We start from the raw sequence: 20,626 nt of genomic DNA on the forward strand, positions 1-20,626 counted from the left end.
CTAACCACGGTGGTGGCTCAGGCTCCGGGCGAGGTCCCCACCCCACCATAATCCATCCTAGCTTCCTCCCTCTAAGAATGTCCACCCTCTTTTTACCCCCACAAAATCCTCTTAATAACCTCACTAATAAGGACAGCACCGGGACAGAGAGATAAATCAAGACAGAGGGATAGATAAGAATATAGAGGTAGATCCAGATAGAGAGGGAGATCAGGATAGAGGGGCAACTCCGGACTGAAAGGCAGCTCCGGACAGAGAGACAGCTCTGGACTGATGGGCAGTTCTGGGTATCTAGCCGTTTCAGGCTGAAGGGCAGCTCATGGCTGACTGACGAATCTCGACGCTCATGGCTGGCTGACGGCTCTCGACGCTCATGGCTGGCTGACGGCTCTCGACACTCATGGCAGGCTGACGGCTCTCGACGCTCATGGCAGGCTGACGGCTCTCGACGCTCATGGCAGGCTGACGGCTCTCGACGCTCATGGCGCTCTGACGGCTCTGGCTGCTCATGGCGCTCTGACGGCTCTGGCTGCTCATGGCTCTCTGACGGCTCTGGCTGCTCATGGCTCTCTGACGGCTCTGGCTGCTCATGGCTCTCTGACGGCTCTGGCTGCTCATGGCTCTCTGACGGCTCTGGCTGCTCATGGCTCGCTGGCGGCTCTGGCAGATCCTGTCTGGTTGGCGGCTCTGGCAGATCCTGTCTGGTTGGCGACTCTGGCAGATCCTGTCTGGTTGGCGACTCTGGCAGATCCTGTCTGGTTGGCGGCTCTGGCAGATCCTGTCTGGCTGACGGCTCTAGCGGCTCCTGTCTGGCTGACGGCTCTAGCGGCTCCTGTCTGGCGGATGGCTCTGTAGGCTCATGGCAGACGGGCGGCTTTGCAGGCTCATGGCAGACGGGCGGCTTTGCAGGCTCCTGGCAGACGGATGGCTCAGACGGCGCTGGGGAGACGGATGGCTCAGATGGCGCTGGGGAGACGGATGGCTCAGATGGCGCTGGGGAGACGGATGGCTCTGGCCGGATACGGTGCACTGTAGACCTGGTGCGTGGTGCCGGAACTGGAGGCACCGGGCTAAGGATAAGCACCTTCCTACTAGTGCAGGGAGCAGGGACAGGGCACACTGTATTCTCAAAGCCCACTCTATAACTGATGCGTGGTACCGGCACTGGTGACGCCGGGCTGAGGACAAGCACATCAGGATTAGTAGGGGGAGAAGATACAGTTTGTACAGGGCTCTGGAGACGCACTGGTAGCTTAGTGCGTGGGGCCGGAACTGGAGGCACCGGGCTAGATACACGCACTACAGGGAGAGTGCGTGGAGGAGGAACAGGGCTCAGGATACGCACTGGTAGCCTAGTGCGTAGTGTAGACACTGTAGGTACTAGGCTGGGGCGGGGAGGTGGTGCCGGAAATACCGGACCGTGGAGGCGTACTGGCACTCTTGAGCATTGAACCCGCCCAACCTTACCTGGTTGAATGCTCCCGGTTGCCCGACCAGTGCGGGGAGGTGGAATAACCCGCACCGGGCTATGTAGGCGAACCGGGGAAACCATGCGTAAGGCCGGTGCCATGTATGCCGGCCCGAGGAGACGCACTGGAGACCAGACGCGTTGAGCCGGCCTCATGACACCTGGCTCAATACTCAATCTAGCCCTACCAGTGCGGGGAGGTGGAATAACCCGCACTGGGCTATGCACTCGTACAGGAGACACCGTGCGCTCTACTGCGTAACACGGCGCCTGCCCGTACTCCCGCTCTCCACGGTAAGCCTGGGAAGTGGGCGCAGGTCTCCTACCTGCCCTTGGCCCACTACCTCTTAGCCCCCCTCCAAGAAATTTTTGGGAATTACTTACGGGCTTTTTGGGCTTCCGTGCCAGACGCGTTCCCTCATAGCTCCGGTTCCTCTCCCCGGTAGCCTCTGCTCTCCTCAGTGCCTCCAGCTGTTCCCATGGGAGGCGATCCCTCCCAGCCAGGATCTCCTCCCATGTGTAGCAACCCTTTCCGTCCAATATATCGTCCCATGTCCATTGTTCCTTCTTTTCTTGTCCCTTTCTCCGTTGACTCCGCTGCTTGGCTCTGGTATGGTGGGTGATTCTGTAACGGCTGTCCTCCTCTTCTTCATCCGAAGAGGAGCAGGGATTGAACCAAGGCGCAGTGGAGTTTGAATACATAATGAATTTATTGACAAGACGAAAAAACACGAACTTGACTATACACTAACAAAACAAATAAACGGTGTAGAACAGATCTGAACGACGGACTCACATAACACACGAGAACGCACGAACCGGGAAAAAGCCTACACATAAATGACACTTAACAAACAAACCGAAACCAGTCCCGTGTGGCGCAACGACATACACAAACACAGGAGACAATCACCCACAACGAACACTGTGACAACGCCTACCTAAATATGACTCTTAATTAGAGGAACGCCAAACACCTGCCTCTAATTAAGAGCCATACCAGGCAACCCAAAACCAACACAGAAACAGAAAACATAGAATGCCCACCCAACCTCACGTCCTGACCAACTAACACACATAACAACTAACATAAATAGGTCAGGAACGTGACATCAGAGGAGACTGCGTGAATCAATGTAGAAAATAGTAAAAATAAAGAAAAACCCTTGAATGAGTAGGTGTGTACAAACTTTTGACCGGTACTGTAGGCTACTGCAGATATACGCAAAACAGAAAAGCCCATATACACTGAGTATACAAAACATTTGGAATACCTGCTCTTCCGTGACATAGACAGACCAGGTGAATCGAGGTGAAAGCTATGATCCCTAATTGATGTCACTTGGTAAATACACTCCAACCAGTGTAGATGGAGGAGACAGGTTAAAGAAGGAATTTTTAAGCCTTATGACAATCGAGATATGGATTGTGTATGTGTGCCATGCAGGGTGAATGGGCAAGACAAAAGATTTAAGTGCCTTTGAACCAGGTATGGTAGTAAGTGCCAGGCGCACTGGTTGAATTTATTACCTGAAAAAGGTAGGCTAGGACATTTGCAGCATATACGCTACATATACAAAAGTATGTGGACACCCCTTCAACTTTGTGGATTCGGCTATTTCAGCCACACCCGTTGCTGACAGGTGTATAAAATCTAGCACACAGCCATGCAATCTCCATAGACAAACATTGGCATGGAATGGCCTTACTGAAGAGCTCAGTGACTTTTAAAGTTTTCGTTTATTTAGTTTAGTTTATTAATTCGACCATTTAAAAAAACAAGCACACGTAAAACTTAAAAGCCATACATGCACATGAATAAAATCATAGAGGATAACACACAATAAAGTCTGGGACTTATTTCCATTGTCACCGTCATAGGATGCCACCTTTCCAACAAGTCACTTCATCAAATTTCTGCCCTGCTAGAGCTGCCCCGGCCAACTATAAGTGCTGTTATTGTGAAGTGGAAACGTCTAGGAGCAACAATGGCTCAGCCGCAAAGTGGTAGTCCACACAAGCTCACAGAACGGGACCGCCAAGTGCTGAAGAGCATAAAAACTCCTGTGCAACACTCACTACCGAGTTCCAAACCGCCTCTGGAAGCAATTTCAGCACAACAACTGTTTGTCGAGAGCTTCTTGAAATGGGTTTCCATTGCTGAGCAACCTCACACAACCTAAGATCACCATGCGCAATGCGAAGCGTCGGCTGGAGTGGCGTAAAGCTCGGCGCCACTGGACTCTGGAGCAGTGGAAACGCGCTCTCTGGAGTGATTAATCACACTTCACCATCTGGCAGTCTGATGGACTAATCTGGTTTTTGGCGGATGCCAGAAGAACGCTACCTGCCCGAATGCATAGTGCCAACTGTAAAGTTTGGTGGAGGAGGAATAATGATCTGGGGCTGTTTCTCATGGTTTGGGCTAGGCCCCTTAGTTCCAGTGAAGGGAAATCTTAATGTTACAGTATACAATTACATTCTAGACGATTCTGTGCTTCTAAATTTGTGGCAACAGTTTGGGGTAGGCCCTGTCCTGTTTCAGCATGACAATGCCCCCGTGCATAAAGTGAGGTCCATACAGAAATGGTTTGTCGAGATCGGTGTGGAAGAACTTGACTGCGCAGAGCCCTGACCTCAACCCCATCGAACACCTTTGTGATGAATTATAATTCTAAATTGATTAAATAAATAAAAAATCCTCATCAATCTACACAAAATACCGCATAATGAAAAAGCGAGAACAGGTTTTAGATATTTTTGCAAATGTATTAAATGTATTAAAAATGCACAGAGCCCTGACCTCAACCCCATCGAACACCTTTGGGATGGATTGGAAAGCTGACTGCAAGCCAGGCCTAATCGCCCAACATCAGTGCCCGACCTCAATAATGCTCTTGTGACTGAATGGAAGTAAGTCCCTGCAGTAATGTTCCAACATCTAGTGGAAAACCTTTCCAGAAAAATTAAGGCTGTCATAGCAGCAAAGGGGGGACCAACTCCATATTAATGCCCATGATTTTGGAATGAGATGTTCGACGTGCAGGTGTCCACATACTTTTGGTCATATAGTGTATATATCAATCTTGAACAGGATTATCTATTTTGGATGCAATTTGAATGGAATTGATGGAGAGAGTGAAAGACTGTGAAAGAGTGCTCGCAAGCACATTGATTTAAAGAAACGATATTGGAGTGATAGGCTGTTTTAAAAACTCTGCAGCTGCAAAAAATAAAACATCTTTACAAGTAAAAAATAAGGTGATCCCTGCAAGCCAGATGGACATGTGTAAATTAGACAAGCATTCAGTCTTCATATTACAGTAGCATAGGCTATGCTGCAGCAAATGTAGGCCTAACTGACACAATAAAAAAAAGTTACCATGATGAGATGATACATGCATTGTGAACTGCGCTCCATACTAAGATGCAATGTCTGTCCCCACCCTGAGCGTTGATGATTGGTCGTGCAGATAGCGGAGTGAAGGCCGTGAATTCAATTAAATTCAAAAGGGCTTTATTCATATGGGAAACATATGTTTACATTGCCAAAACAAGTGAAATGAACAATAAACAAAAGTGAGAAGAAATAAAAAACAACATAAAAAATGTACAGTAAACACTGATAAAGGTTTCAAAAGGATAAAGACATTTCAAATGTTTAAATGTTAAATTATCAGCTATGTACAGTGTTTATAACAATGTGCAAATAGTTGTAAGTTAAATAGTAGGGGAAGATAATTTAACAGATAAATATTGGTTGTATTTACCATGTTGTTTGTGCTCCATTGGTTGCCCTGTTTTGATGGCAACGGGTCACAAATCTTGCTGCAATGATTGCACATTGTGATATTTCGCCTAACAGATATGGGAGTTTATCAATGTTTGATTCGTTTTCAAATTCTTTGTGAGTCTATGTGATCTGTGGTATATATGTGTCTCTAATATGGTCATACCTTTGGCAGGAGAAATGGAAGTGCAGCTCAGCTTCCACCTAATTTTGTGGGCAGTGGGCACATAGCCTTTCTTCTTTCGAGAGCCAGGTCTGCCTATGATGGGCTTTGTCAATAGCAAAGCTATGCTCACTAACTTTGTACATAGTCAAGGATTTTCTTAATTTTGGGCCTGTCACAACAGTGTTTAGGTATTCTGCTACTGTGTATTCTCTGTTAAGGGCTAGATAGCATTCCAGTTTGCTCTGGTGTTTGGTTGATTCCTTTCAGTTATCTTTTTGTTTTCTCATAATTTGGTTGGGTCTGATTGTGTTGCTGTCCTGGGGTTCTGCGGGGTCTGTTTATGTTTGTGAACAGAGCCCCAGTACCAGCTGGCTGAGAGGACTCTTCTCTAGGTTCATCTCTCTGTAGGTGAGGGTTTTGTGGTGGAATGTGTGGGGATTGCTTCCTTTTAGGTGGTTATAAAATTGAACAGCTCTTTTCTGGATTTTGATATTTAAAGGGTATAGTCTCAATTGGGGGCTTGTCCCATTTTGTAAATTCTTGGTTGGTGAGTGGACCCCAGACCTCACAACCATAGAGAGCAATGGGTTCTGCAACTAACTGAAATATTTTTTAGCTAGATCCTAATTGGGATGTCGAGTTTTATGTGCCTTTTGATGGCATAGAAAGCCCTGTCTCTTAGAGTGTTCATAGCCTTGTGGAAGTTACCTGTGGTGTTGATGTTTAGGCCGTGATAGATATATTTAGTTGTGTGCTCTAGGGTAACGGTGTCTAGATAGAATTTGTATTTGTTGTCTTGGCAACTGGAGCTTTTTAGAACACCAATATCTTTGTCTTACTAAGATTTACCGTCAGGGCCAAAGTCAGACAGAATCTGTGCAGAAGATCTAGGTGCTACTGAACGTCCTTAGCTCTCTCTCTCTAGTTCCAGCCCTCCTTTGGGTCCATCCCCCTCCCTGTAAAATGTGCTATTGGAGATGTGTGTCATGTGCGATATACCATGATCAGCAGCTGGATATAACGGTAGTGGTGAAGAAAAACAATGCTGTTGAAATGGCAGTGGCACCAGTTTTCTCATAGATGCCTGATTGTTGGTATTTTTCTGGCTACCCTTCTGTGCCTACAGAACAGAAGTTTGAGTCTGTTAGACCATTGCTCTGTGCCCAGCGAATGGTTGAGGAGGTTAGAGCCTCTCTGGCCCAGTAATGTGTTTCATAACTGGGCTGAAGGCCTTGCCTGCAGTGTAGCGCGGCCGGGTCCATTGTCCCTGGGCACAGGTCCGTGTGATGGGGGAGTAACCCGGGCCAACCTCACATAACACTGACTCATCCATCAGCCCTGCCTGCCTGGTGACTAGGCCAGAAACTCACCTATTCATTCATGCACATACACACACACATACACACACACACACACATAATCAAACAGACACACCAAAACACAAGCGCTTATGCACACTCACACACATACCAGTACACTAACATACAGTCCAGTGCACTTGATGTTTGGTTAAATTGGGTGTTTTTCCCCTGGTCCATTTCCCTGCTGGTCCCTCTTCCAGAAAGCTGGATTAGAGTGAGACCGATGTCTCCGATGTAATGTAGGTCCTGGAATCAGAGGCACCGGGAGCCTGCACACACACATATTCACACAAACACATATTCACTCACAACTCCTAAACCTTCACCCTTTTCCCCCCTTGGTAGGGAGTCCCTCACGGGTCAGGGCCAGACAGGAGGGGTTGTCCTGGGCTAGAATACACCATGTAATCCCAATTTGCCCCCACTCTCAGCTCTCCTTCTCTCTACATTAGAACTAGGACCTGGTCATGGCTAGCGCTGTAGGATCCATTATTCCCATCCCTAATCCCAGTTGGGAAATTGAATATTGGGGATTAGCGTGTGTATGTGTGATTAGTCCCTGCCTGCTCCTCCATGCTAACCTCCCATCCCACCATGTCCTGTAATTTCTCATCCCAGCTAGCCTCATAGCAGATTGGGCCAACAGTCAACACGTAACCCATTTAGACATAAATTGACATTTACGTAACTCTCTATTTGTCTCTGTCCGGGAATATCACCCTATTTACATCTGTACGGGACATGTGTTTGTGTGTATCTAGAGGTGTATTTATGAAGGTCTATAAAGCTGCTTGTGACCTGATTGTTTATCTATGAAAAATGTTGTTGTTCTTCTTGGAAGGCTTTGTGAAGTTGCTTAATATAATTGTTAATGCAGCTCTCTGTTAGCCTCTCTCTCTATGACACTTTGGTAATGCCTGCTGCACAATTTGTGTGGCGTTTTGTCTCTGTGTACTGTTCGTCTGTAAAATGGGTGTAGTTCTGCCGAGGCGCGGAGGAGCAGCGCGCCCTCACTTTTTTCAATCTGAGAATTGAGTTCGACAGTATGAGTCATAATACCCATTAAACCTAGCGGTAAAACCCGGAAATGGTTTCAATTGTTTTTTCACAATTCATTTTTCCGTCAGGATTTTAGAACTACTTAATATAAGGTCTGTGTTTCGTGTAGGCTTACCCTGGAGTAATGTATTGATAACCGCACAAATCTCCCAGACAAGGTAACTTTTATAAATATATTCGCCTGTAATCATCACCCCAAAATGAAACGCTAATTAGCCGCTAATGTGTCTATTATACAGAACTACACATCCTGTCACAAGCTTTGACGTCATCCATCAAAGCACATTTATCCATGCAAATTTATCGACAAGTAGCAAGTAACTTTTAAGTTTCTTGTGTAAATAATTGTCATTTTTCATGTGTATTCTTGTTTAGCATTTTTCAAATTAACTAGCTAATTACTTTAGCGTTTATACTTGTTTTTAATTTACCCTGGCCTTTGTAGCTAACCTTCTGTTGATCAGAAGAAAGGATGGTTCTGTGCTATGTACCGGATTGTAACCACTATTCTGATAAGCACACGTGTATTTGATAGTTTTCCAACCTCTGTAAACGAGAGGCATCGCTGGGGATGTGTGATAAGGTAAGCCCTGTTTGCTAGCTGCTTACAAGCTATTTTAGTTAGGTCAAAGATCTGTGGTTACCTAGATGCTTTTGAAAATTAGCTAAATAATCAGCTCCAGTAGTTACGTATAAAACACACGTTACCTTCCTTACAAGTAACAAAGAAAATCAGCACAGGCTAGCACAATGATTGTCGTCCCCTTTTATTATAAATTAGTGTGAGCTAGCCAGCTAGTTAACTTTTGCTCACGGTTGGTGTAGTCATACTTTTTCACATGGTGACATGCTAGCTAACTTTAGCCCACCAGCTTAGAGATATAGCTAGTTAGGTAAAAATCGATTGATGGGCTAGTTAGGCACCTTGGCTGGCTAGTTAACTACATTATCTAATGTTAGCTAGCTAACGTTGCACCTTATCTCATCATGGTGTAGTTGGACTTTCCTGGCTGGCGGTGACATACTAGCGAATATGCCTAACATTGGCGATTAGCGCTAACGTTAAATATCCCTGCCCTGTTGGACTAGCTAGCAAAGTTAGCTAAATATCCGTGCCCTGGTGGGCTAGCATGTGGCCATATGGAAAAATGACTACACGAACGGTGAGTTAACGTTAAGTAGCTGTCTAGTTAGCTCACAAAGGACTTGTGGGATCAATATTTTCCCATACAAAATACAAACGGCTTTGTTCTACGGCTGTATATGTTGTACATCCTAATCACATAACCTGTGAAGTCAGTTAAACAGTACCAGTCAAAGGTTTGGACACACCTACTCATTCAAGGGTTTTTCATAATTAAAAAAAAATATTTTCTACATTGTAGAATAATAGTGAAGATACAGAATAATGTAGTAACCAAACAAGTGTTAAAACAATTTTTACATTCTTCAAATAGCCACCCTTTGCATTGATTACAGCTTTGCACACTCTTGGAATTCTCTTAACTAGCTTCACCTGGAATGCTTTTCCAACAGTCTTGAAGGAGTTCCCTCATATGCTGAGCACTTGTTGGCTACTTTTCCTTCACTCTGCGGTCCAACTCATCCCAAACCATCTCAATTGGGTTGAGGTTGGGTGATTGTGGAGGCCAGGTCATCTGATGCAGCAATTCATCACTCTCCTTCTTGGTCAAATAGTCCTTACACAGTCTGGAGGTGTGTCCTGTTGAAAAACAAATGATAGTCCTACTAAGTGCAAACAGATGGGATGGCGTATCTCTGCAGAATGCTGTGGTAGCCATATTGGTTGTGTGTCTTGAATTCTAAATAAATCACAGACAGTGTCACCAGCAAAGCACCCTCTAACATCACACCTCCATGCTTCACGGTGGGAACCACACATGCGGAGATCAACCGTTCACCTACTCTGCGTCTCAGGCACAGCGGTTGGAACCAAAAATCTCAAATTTGGACTCATCAGATCAAAGGGCAGATTTTCACCGGTCTAATGTCCATTGTTTGTGTTTCTTGGCACAAGCGAGTCTCTTCTTCTTATTGGTGTCCTTTATTAGTAGTTTCTTTGCAGCAATTCAACCATGAAGGCTTGATTCACGCAGTCTCCTCTGAACAGTTGATGTTGATGTGTCTGTTACTTGAACTCTGAATCATTTACTGGGGCTGCAATTTCTGAGGCTGGTAACTCTAATGAATTTATTCTCTGCAGCAGAGGTGACTCTTGGTCTTCCTTTCCTGTGGCGGTCCTCATGAGAGCCAGTTTCATCATAACGCTTTGTTTTTTTGTGACTGCACTTGAAGTAACTTTCAAAGTTCTTGAAATGTTCCAGGTTGTCTGATAATTTCTTAGCGTAATGATGGACTGTTTGTCTTTGCTTATTTGAGCTATTCTTGCCATAATTTGGACTTGGTCTGAATTACTGAACAAAAATATAAATGTAACATGTAAAGTGTTGGTCCCATGTTTTCACGAGTTGAAATAAAATATCCCAGAAATGTTCCACCCCACACAAAGCTTATTTCTATAAAATGATGTGCCAATTTTGTTTCCATCCCTGTTAGTGAGCTTTTCTTCTTTGCCAGGATAATCCATCCACCTGACAGGTTTGGCATATCAAGAAGCCGATTAAACGGCATGATCATTACACAGGTGCACCTTGTGCTGGGGACAATGAAAGGCCACTCTAAAATGTGCAGTTTTGTCACTCCACACAATGCCACAGATGTCTCAAGTTTAGGGAGTGTGCAATTAGCATGCTGACTGCAGGAATGTCCAACAGAGCTGTTGCCAGAGAATTTAATGTTCATTTCTCTACCAAAAGCTGCCTCCAACGTCGTTTTAGAGAATTTGGGGAATGCATTTTATGCATATTCTATAAGGATAGGCTACTCAATCGGCTACATCTGTCGGTACAAACTTTGAGGAAATTGTCATAAAAAAGAACTCAGTTAAAACTACACCACTGGTCTGTAATGGTGTTTGGTGAGAGGGGGAACCATTCTTTTTGTTTTATATTCAGACTAGCACTCCTACAAGCCCAATTTAGGCCAAGACAACAACGCAGAGCCCTTCTCCTCACCATCAGTTCATATCTGTTTCTTTTTCCCTCTCCCTGCTCTGTATCAGCTGATAAGAATAACACGCCAAACAGGATAACAGAAAGGGAAAATGTTTTGACTTTCCCTCTGTGTTCCTCTATCCCCCAGATTCAAATTATCTTCTGATTTGGCATCAGAATGCAAAGTAGAATTTAGCAGAAGCAGTTACTAATTCAGCAGATATTAACATAAATGTATTTATCCCCCTCTAAATATCACAGGAAGCTGCTGATGGGCAAAAGGTTCATAATAATGACCGGAACAGAGCAAATGTAATGGCATCAAACACCTGGAAACCATGTATTTGATTCCATTCAACTAATTCTGCTCCAGTCATTAACACGTGCCTGTTCTCTGCAATTAAGGTGCCACCAACTTCCTGTGCTACTGTAGATACTGTAGATATTTTGTCTCTGTCTGTTCTCTATGCTTGCTTTTCTCCCCTCCCCCACTTTCGCTTGTCTCTCGTTCCTCTTTGTTTGCTTGTTCCTGTTCCTTCCTCAGTGCTTAGTTCCCGCCCAACAACAGCTGCTAGGCTCTGATAGGCTGAAGCGGGGTAGGAGGAGGCGCTGAGGAAAATGTTTTGATCATTTTCTTGCTCTGAGTTCAGTACAGACGTCAGTTTAGTATCATCGACAGCCAGAGAGAGTCAGGAACAACCCACGCTCGCTCTCACACACAACCTACAGCCCCGGAGCTGTCTAAAACAACAATTTAGTAGCACTGTGTACACAGGGAGATTACCTTAACCCAAGCCTGGACTATACTACTCTGATTTTGGACCAGTAAAGAACAGGGAACTAAAGGATTTTTCTCTTTTTTTCTCCTTCCTGCTATTCCCTTTGTTTTCCCCGCTGTGGTCTCTGCTGTCCTAGCAGGCGTCCACTAGCGCCCCCCAGTGAAACAGAGCGGTACAGCCAGAGCATAGGGAGCCCGGGCAGCCTCATCGTGGGCCCCTCCAGTTTAGCTGTCCGATGCGGAGTGAGGATGAGTCCTGCTCTAGAAGCCCTCATGCAGGCAGACGGGACACCCCCCTATCCTGGGAAAGGGGTGATGCTTGAGCCTTTTGTGCACCAGGTGGGGGGCCACTCCTGCGTGCTACGTTTCGGCGACCAGACCATCTGCAAGCCCCTCATCCCCCGAGAACATCAGTTCTACAAGAGCCTGCCCCCTGAGATGAGGAAGTTCACCCCACAGTACAGAGGTAAGCTTATTCCCTTACCCCACCCTAAACCCACAATATAACACTGTCATTGGAATAACATCCATTATGCTGTGTGTTTGTGCGCTATTGCTACTGCCCAGTATTAATCTCCCCATATTCCTCCTTCAACCTGGTATCAGATCATTTTGTGTTATTCTGTATGAAATCTGAGATACTCCATTTAGTATGATGTGTTACGTTTTGTGTATTAATTTGTGGATGTCCATCACCCATTTCCTATGATATTTTACGAATTTGTAAAATGTACTATAATGTTAAGAATTATCAAAACATACATTTAGAAAATCCGTAACATAGTGTATTACATGTTACGAATTTGTAAGACGTACTATATGTTGAGAATTTGGAAACGTTTGATACGTTACAAATTCTGGCCAGATGGCTAACATTAGCTAGCTGGCTAACATTAGCTAGTAGGTAGGTTAAGTTTAGGATTTAGGTTAAAGGGATAGGGGAAGGGTTAGCTAAAAGTGTTGGCGAAGGATTAGCTAACATGCTTTTTTTTTTAGCTACTTGCAAAGCGAAGGATTAGCTAACATGCTAAGTAGTTGCAAAGTAGCTAAACAGTTGCTAATTAGCTCAAATGCTAAAGTTAGCATTGATGAGATTTAACCTGTCTAGGATCAGCGTGGCGCTAGCGGCACACCCCCCCCCCCCCCCCCACTGAAAAACCAGTGCCGCGAAATTCAAAAAAAATATTTTTTTTAAATATTTAACTTTCACACATTAAAGTCCAATACAGCTAATGAAAGACACAGATCTTGTGAATCCAGTCAACATGTCCGATTTTTAAAATGTTTTACAGGGAAGACATAATATGTAAAGATGTACATCTATTACCTAAAAACACATTAGCATAATCCACCATCTTTTATTTGTCCACCAACACCAGTAGCCATCACCAATTCGGCTAAACTAAGATATTTATAGCCCCTAACCAACAAAAAAACTCATTAGATGACAGTCTGATAACATATTTATGGTATGGGATAGGTTTTGTTAGAAAAAAGTGCATATTTCAGGTAGATGGCATAGGTTACAATTGCACCCACCGTCACAAATGGAATAGAAAAACTACTTAGAGCAACGTGTTTACCTACTTACTAATCATCAAACATTTCGTAAAAATACACAGCATACACGAATCGAAAGACACAGATCCTGTGAATACAGACAATATTTCAGATTTTCTAAGTGTCTTACAGCGAAAACACAATAAATCGTTATATTAGCATAGCACATAGCACATAGCAGCCCAGCATTGATTCTAGCCAAAGTGAGCGATAAAAGTCAACATCGCCAAAAGATATTAATTTTTTCACTAACCTTCTCAGAATTCTTCCGATGACACTCCTGTAACATCATATTACACATTCCATATAGAGTTTGATCTCAAATGTTTATATTTAGCCACCAAAATCATGGTTAGACAATGTGAAATGTAGACAAGCTGGTCAGAAAAAGTCCTTGCGCCACTTAGACAGTGATCTACTCTTATACATAAATACTCATAAACGTGACTAAAAAATATAGGGTGGACAGGGATTGATAGACAATTTAATTCTTAATACAATTGCGGAATAACATTTTTTAATTTATCCTTACTTTTCAATACAGTTTGCGCCTAGCGAAGCTACGTCATAAAACATGGCGTCCTAAGCCACTAAAATGTTTCGACAGAAACACGATTTATCATAATAAAAATGTCCTACCTTGAGCTGTTCTTCCATCAGTATCTTGGGCAAAGGATCCTTTCTTGAGAGCAATCGTCTTTTGGTGGAAAGCTGTCCTCTTGCCATGTGGAAATGCCTACTGCGTTCGGGATGAACTGAAAAGCGTGCCCAACTATTCACATCGTTGCAAAAATAAATGTCCCAAAATCGCACTAAACGGATATAAATTGCTATAAAACGCTTTAAATTAACTACCTTATGATGATTTTAACTCCCATAACGAGTAGAAACATGACCCGAGTAATATTACCCCCTTCACTAATGCTTGGAACAGGAGCGGGCCGGTGTCCTCTAGGCGCATGACGCAGCTCCAAAAGAATGACTAGCTTCAGGGTTTTTTCATTTGTAGGGCCTGTGAACGCGCAATCGACCCCATTGGAATCGTCATCACGTAAAGGCATCCAGGGGAAGACGTAAGAAGTGTCCGTATAGTCATAGCAATATCAGTGCCGTTTTAACTGACTTCAGAACAGTGGCCAACATTTCTGAAATCTGAATCCATGTCAGGGAAATTGCTGTAGAATGGGCTCTGTTCCACTTAGAGACAAAATTTCAACTCCTATAGAAACTATAGACTGTTTTCTATCCAATAATAATAATAATATGCATATTGTACGATCAAGGATTTTGTGGGAAGCCGTTTCAAAAATTACCCAATTAGCATAAATAGTCTAAACAGCGCCCCCATCCCCAACAGGTTAACCTCTCAAACCATTGGGTAATTTTGCCTTAAATAACCATCTGTCTTATATAACTAGACCAAATGTAACATATCATACTAATTTGAGTGTCCCGGATTTACATTTACTATGTTACGTTTAGTCTATGAGACCAGGCTGCCTTCTTCTGTCTCTTTCTCTACCTCCACCCCTCCATCTCTCAAATGTATTCTCCCTGGTCCTCTACTGATATGGTTGGCTGGTGTGTTTTTGTATTATTGGCTGCATTTAGGATTACAGCAGGTCACTGGAGATGGCAGTACCACGGCACAAAGGGATTTGTTTTATGTTGGCGTGTAAGTGAGGGTGGGGGACAGACAGTATGTGACTCCATGATGCGTCAGGGCTATGCAGTAGTTAGGTTGTTCTGTGAATGGCTATTTTTGAATTGATCTTTTTGGTGAACCCGAATCGCATCAGTGAAAGAGCTGTTAATTTGTCTCCCTGATTTGCATAAAAATTATAATTGAACCTTTATTTAACTAGGCAAGTCAGTTAAGAACAAATTCTTATTTACAATGACTTCCTGCTCCAGCCAGATCCTAACCTCGGACGACAGGGTTAGGTGATACAGCCTGGAATCGAACCAGGGCCTGTAGTGACGCCTCTAGCACGAGATGCAGTGCCTTCTCCACCACTCGGGAGCCTACTACTACTGCCCTTTTGACTTCAAAACAAGTTTTTCTGCAGATAACTTACAAAATAATTCTCTAAAGAGGGTGAATCGTCACTGCAGAAACAATACATAATGGGGAGAGAGTGTCAATCTGGTCCACAAAAATGGTAACCTACCTTTTGGGCTTTACAATGGAGATTAGGAGTTTTTTCAGTGGTTCTAGTTCAATTTTGAAGCATTTTGAACTAGGTGCTGTCAGAATCAAATGAGACGTCTCTTTTACGTGAATGGAGCCAAATGAGACGGCTCACTGAAAAGACTCGGAATGCACATCACTACTCTGCAGTGTCAGGTAATGTAATGGTGGAGACTGGAGAGGGGTATGGCAGGATCTTTATCACCTGGCGGCTAGGTGTGACCCCTTTATCAAAGGACAGGGCATTTTGCATTAGACAAAGCGGGAGAGATGACTGTCATGGAAAATAAATACACACACACACACACACCTTGGGTGTAATATCACATTCTGTTTAGTTTTTCATTTATCATGAAGATACACTCGTTGCCTCCTGACACTTGCACGCACAGATAGGCATAAACACACACACACACACTTTCTATAGCATCACTCCTACTCCGGTTATGTGACAGAGTTGAGGCGCTAGTATGGTATCTGACTCAGCAATGTATTGTGGGACTATAAAAAGACCAGTGGGATTTGGAGAGGAAGATGTAGAAAGAAGAGCGCAGACATCTGATGACACTGAGAAATATTCCACATCAAACACACATGTTCACTTCTGCTCAAAACACTCTTACACACACACACACACACACACACACACACACACACACACATTCTCACACTCATACAAACTCATTTATGCTGCCCATATACAGTCACTTTCACATACTCGCAAAGTACATTAGTCACAGGTACTCACACACTCATCCTCACATGCCCGATGACAGTACAGCTCTGACAGTTGGAACAGGCCTGGACAGTAGAGGGTTAACTGTTGCAGGGTAGTGTCATCACTGTGCATGACATCACTCAGGGCAGGCGCTGCAGAGGAGAGATGAGCGCTAGGTTCCATTGTCCTTCATGTCACTAGCCAACCCCCCTGGTATCATCTCATACACATAGGCCCTAATGAAGGATCTGTCTTTATGCTTCAGAGAACCTTTTCTCCAGTGTCAACCAAGGATGTTTTGTTGTGTAAATATTACGGAAAGGCTGGGATTTTCTTGTTTTGTGCTGTCATATTTTCATGTTTATATCCAATAGGATGATGTGTATTAATTTCACTCCCCCTCCCTATCTCGCTCCATCTTCCAATCCCTCCATCCCTCTCTCTGGTTTGTCAGCTCCTGCAGTTGTGATGTTTTACTCTTCCTGTCTTGAAACCACCAGTCTGCAGTGAGAGCTGCAGTACACATGGGGGTTTATTGGGTAGAGCAGGGTTTCCCAAACTCTGTTTTGTGCCACCCCCCACCCCCCCCCTGGGTACACATTTTGGTATTTGCCCTAGCACTGCAGAGCTGATTCAAATAGCCAATTCATCATCAAGCTTTGATTATTTTAATCAGCTGTGTAATGCTAGGGCAAAAACCAACACATGCACTCAGGGGTGGCCCCAGGATCAAGTTTGGGAAACCCTGGGATAGAGGTAGGGGGTGCGTTCATGTTTGGGGAACACACAAATTATCCCTGGACATTTTTTTTTTTTTTCTTTTTACCGTTATTTTACCAGGTAAGTTGACTGAGAACACGTTCTCATTTGCAGCAACGACCTGGGGAATAGTTACAGTGGAGAGGAGGGGGATGAATGACAAATTATCCCTGGACTAAGAAACAGTGTGTATACAGTTTTCTATGAAAGTGTTCCGGAGACCACCACCCTCCTCCACACCCCTCGGCCCCCCCCCCCCCCCCCAGTCTGTCCATCCCTTCCCTTTTTCATTTGTTAGTGTGTTTGGATTATTGCCTTCAATTGAATTATATGAAAAGGCAAGTCAGACCTGAAAGGACTCGTCCGAGTGGCAGTGTACGCAAAGTGCCTCACTTGATGGAACTTTTGTATCTTTATGAAATAATAGAATATCACACTGTTGGGTGAATGTCTTCATTTCTGGTGTGTTGTCATGGTTGTATTTGAGTTTATACAGTATCTTTGCTGTGATTTATATTGGGTTGAAATGTTGTAGTACTGTATGCGTATCAGTTGATTTGTGTTTCTGGGTGGGTTTGGTAGTTGCTTAATAAAGTTTGGACTGAGTGTCATACATTCGAGCCTCCTGTGGTGTTTGTGTATCTCTTTGCTTCTTGGGTTCATTCTCACATTTTTATGAAGTTTTTTTTAATTTAACATATACATTTGAAGTTCTTAGAAAGACACTGTTTTTGTTGGCACTCATTGATCTCTTTGCTGCGTCCTTGCCCCCCCCCCCGCTCTCTCTCTCTCTCTCTGCTCCCTCCATAGGAATGCCTGTGTTTGTTTGCATCTCTCTTTACAGAGTATTTGGCTGGAGGCAGGACCTAGTGGGTAAGAGCTGCCTATGACAACCCAGTTACGGGGAGGTCTTGGCTTCAGCATAGCATTATAAAATAAAATTTCCAATGCCGGGTACTAACCACCTTCCTATCCTTCTCTCTCCCCCTTCCCTCAATCTCTCCCTCTCTCAGGTGTGGTGTCAGTCAGCTTTGAGGAAGATGAAGAGGGCAACCTATGCCTCATTGCCTACCCCCTCCACAATGAACCAGAGAACCTGGAAAACAAGGACCCCTCATCCGACTGCGAGCCCAAGAGCAAGATGATCAAATGGGGTAACAAGAAGACATCGTCCCTACTGCTGGAGAACGACAACTACAGCAAAGACTGGGCCAGACAGAGCACTAAAGAGAACAAGAGCAAAAGGTGAGCTCATACACTTACATCCATACACATACTATATATCCAAACACCAACATGCAGCAAAGATGTTAGATATCTACCCCTCACTATACCTCTTTTCTCGCTCTGTGTGTAGTTATAACAGTGCGGAGGCGCAGCAGCAGGCTGAGGTTCTCTGCTACAGTCTGGATCAGAAGCAAATTAAACACAACCCCTGGAGTCTGAAATGCCACCAGCAGCACCTCCAGAGGATGAAGGAGAACTCCAAACACCGCAACCAATACAAATTCATCCTGTTGGAGAACCTGACATGGCGTCACGCGGTGCCGTGCGTGCTGGACCTGAAGATGGGCACGCGGCAGCATGGTGACGATGCGTCAGAGGAGAAGAAGGCCAATCAGATTCGCAAATGTCAACAGAGCACCTCTGCCTCCATCGGTGTCCGCCTTTGTGGCATGCAGGTGTACCAGTCAGACTCAGGCCAGCTGATGTTCATGAACAAGTACCATGGGCGTAAGCTGAGCCTGCCGGGCTTCAAGGAGGCCCTGTTCCAGTTCTTCCACGATGGACAGCGTCTGCGGCGCGAGCTGCTCTCCCCGGTGCTGTGGAAGCTCAGGGAGATGCAGGAAACCCTGGAGTCCTGCGAGTCTTACCGCTTCTACTCCTCCTCCCTCCTCATCATCTATGATGGGGAGCCCCCCCACACCTGTGCCCCCACCCGACCCCGCCACCGCGGAGGAGAGGAGGGTGACGATGACGAGCCCTCAGATGAGGAAGAGGAGGAAGAGAAAGAAGGTGCATTTGGGTTCCCCCGTGGATCGGCAGCTGGCAGCAGTGCTGGTGGGAGCAGTAGCGGCAGCAGTAAGGGAAGCGCTGGTCGCTTATCCCGCGGTGGAGGAGGGGAGGCCAGCAGCCCGGCGGTGGATGTGAGGATGATAGATTTTGCCCACACAACGTGCCGCCATTACGGGGAGGACAGTGTGGTGCATGAGGGTCAGGACAGCGGCTACATCTTCGGCCTGCAGAACCTCATCACTATCATCTCCCAGCTGGAGGAGCACAGCGCCGACTGAGCCTGAGCCTCCACTCTGGAAAACGAATCTAACCTGGGAACAACAGCACTGAGCTGTAGCCCTGGTCTGCCCTCCTCTGCCACTAGCCTGGTCCTAATGGCCACGACACAGCCGGGGGTCTGACCCCCCCCACCTACTGTAGTGGAGAAACAGGGAGCTTCCGGGTTGGTGCTGGGGTCGGTCCCGCACCTCCCGAACCAACATGGGACAGGACTGCTTGTGCACTCGTTTGCAACTTGTCTCTGTGACTGTTCTTCCTCTCTTTCTTCCTCTCTTTATTTTCTATGTAGTGGGAGTGATAGTGTCTGAGACTCTGGTATATTAACAGGCTCAGGGACTCATGTAGCATCCTGTCCTCCTTTCCTCCTCTCTGCTCCTCTGTTAGACTGTTTTCTTTACTGTATGGTCCCTCTGAGAGAGGGACCAAAAGCTGAAGTGTAGTTCTGGAGGTTGTACTAGATGCTTTTAGACTGTATGGTGATGTGAAGTGTTTGTGGATGGCGTTTGGACTGCTGTTCCCCCAACAGCGCAGCACACATGAGTGGGGGTTGCTTCTGTACAGACTGAACGGGGCTAGGTCGGTCGCTCGGGCAGCTGGCAACTCCTCATTCTCCTATAGCCGATTTTTGTATTTCTTCTGGTGTTTCTGCAGACCCAAGCAACAAACAGACTTTTGTTATACTTTTGGCTGTCTGGATTTACAAAAATAACGACGCATGGAAGGAGAATAAGATTTGGGTGAAGAAGAATGGATTTCTACCTTTTGTCAACAATACCCCCCTCTTACTGTTTAGTCTCTAAATCAAAGACATTTAAAGTGGGGGTTTATAAGGGAATAACATCATTACTTTGTCATTTTCTTTGTTTTTGTCTGATTTGCTCCTCTTCATTCCTGAAATGGTGACTGAACACAATATATTGATAAGGACAATAAATACAAAGACTATAGACTTTATTTTGTTTGTCATATTTCTTAAAAATAAACAAAGAAAAATGTAAACAAAATGGAGCAATGATGACAACATTCCATATTACTGTTCTGATAATGACTAGTGAATATTGTTTTTTGCAAGATACCTCTCTTGTAGACCTGTGTGTCACTAGTATGTTGGAAGAAAAATAAAGACATTTCTAGTGGTAAAAGCACTTTTCTGTCTGTCATTGGGTGCATAGTACTTCTAGGAAAGGGATGGGTGGGGGCACAGGGTGGTGGGAAATAAGGGGGGTCAGTGGCAATGTTCCCTCTAATTTTCAGGTCTGCAGGGCGCAAACTTGGAACGTTGTGAAAATTCTGTGCAACTTCCAGCACGCGTTTACTGTGAACACTACCCACCTTAAGTTATTTTTAACAGTGGCCAAGTAGGCTACTGTCGCTATTTGAGCTTGACATTAACCTGTTTATCCACTT

At 44.9% G+C, this 20,626-nt stretch overlaps 1 protein-coding gene across 2 annotated transcripts; it reads left to right on the forward strand.

The window, feature by feature from the left end:
* Positions 1-7,893: 7,893 nt before the first annotated feature.
* Positions 7,894-20,361, forward strand: LOC129815486 (inositol hexakisphosphate kinase 2-like). 2 transcript variants are annotated; one of them, XM_055869362.1, is made up of 4 exons: positions 7,894-8,002; positions 11,837-12,162; positions 17,938-18,169; positions 18,282-20,361. In XM_055869362.1, the coding sequence occupies exons 2-4, from the start codon at positions 11,946-11,948 to the stop codon at positions 19,216-19,218; spliced, it is 1,386 nt and encodes a 461-aa protein (XP_055725337.1). In that variant the 5' UTR covers positions 7,894-8,002; positions 11,837-11,945; the 3' UTR covers positions 19,219-20,361. The 2 variants fall into 2 exon arrangements, with proteins under 2 accessions (XP_055725337.1, XP_055725336.1); XM_055869361.1 differs by lacking the exon at positions 7,894-8,002 and adding an exon at positions 8,099-8,427.
* The last annotated feature ends 265 nt before the right edge of the window (positions 20,362-20,626 follow it).

The sequence above is a fragment of the Salvelinus fontinalis genome, chromosome 18 (assembly GCF_029448725.1).
Source record: "Salvelinus fontinalis isolate EN_2023a chromosome 18, ASM2944872v1, whole genome shotgun sequence".
Classification (NCBI taxonomy): Eukaryota; Metazoa; Chordata; class Actinopteri; order Salmoniformes; family Salmonidae; genus Salvelinus; species Salvelinus fontinalis.

Excerpts from the sequence above, each read along its gene's own strand:
- LOC129815486 (XM_055869361.1), top strand. The coding sequence starts at position 8,330 with ATGTACCGGATTGTAACCACTATTCTGATAAGCACACGTGTATTTGAT. Across the intron at positions 8,428-11,836 it reads CGCTGGGGATGTGTGATAAG|GCGTCCACTAGCGCCCCCCA; the intron begins GTAAGCCCTGTT and ends CTGTCCTAGCAG. Across the intron at positions 18,170-18,281 it reads AAAGAGAACAAGAGCAAAAG|TTATAACAGTGCGGAGGCGC; the intron begins GTGAGCTCATAC and ends CTCTGTGTGTAG.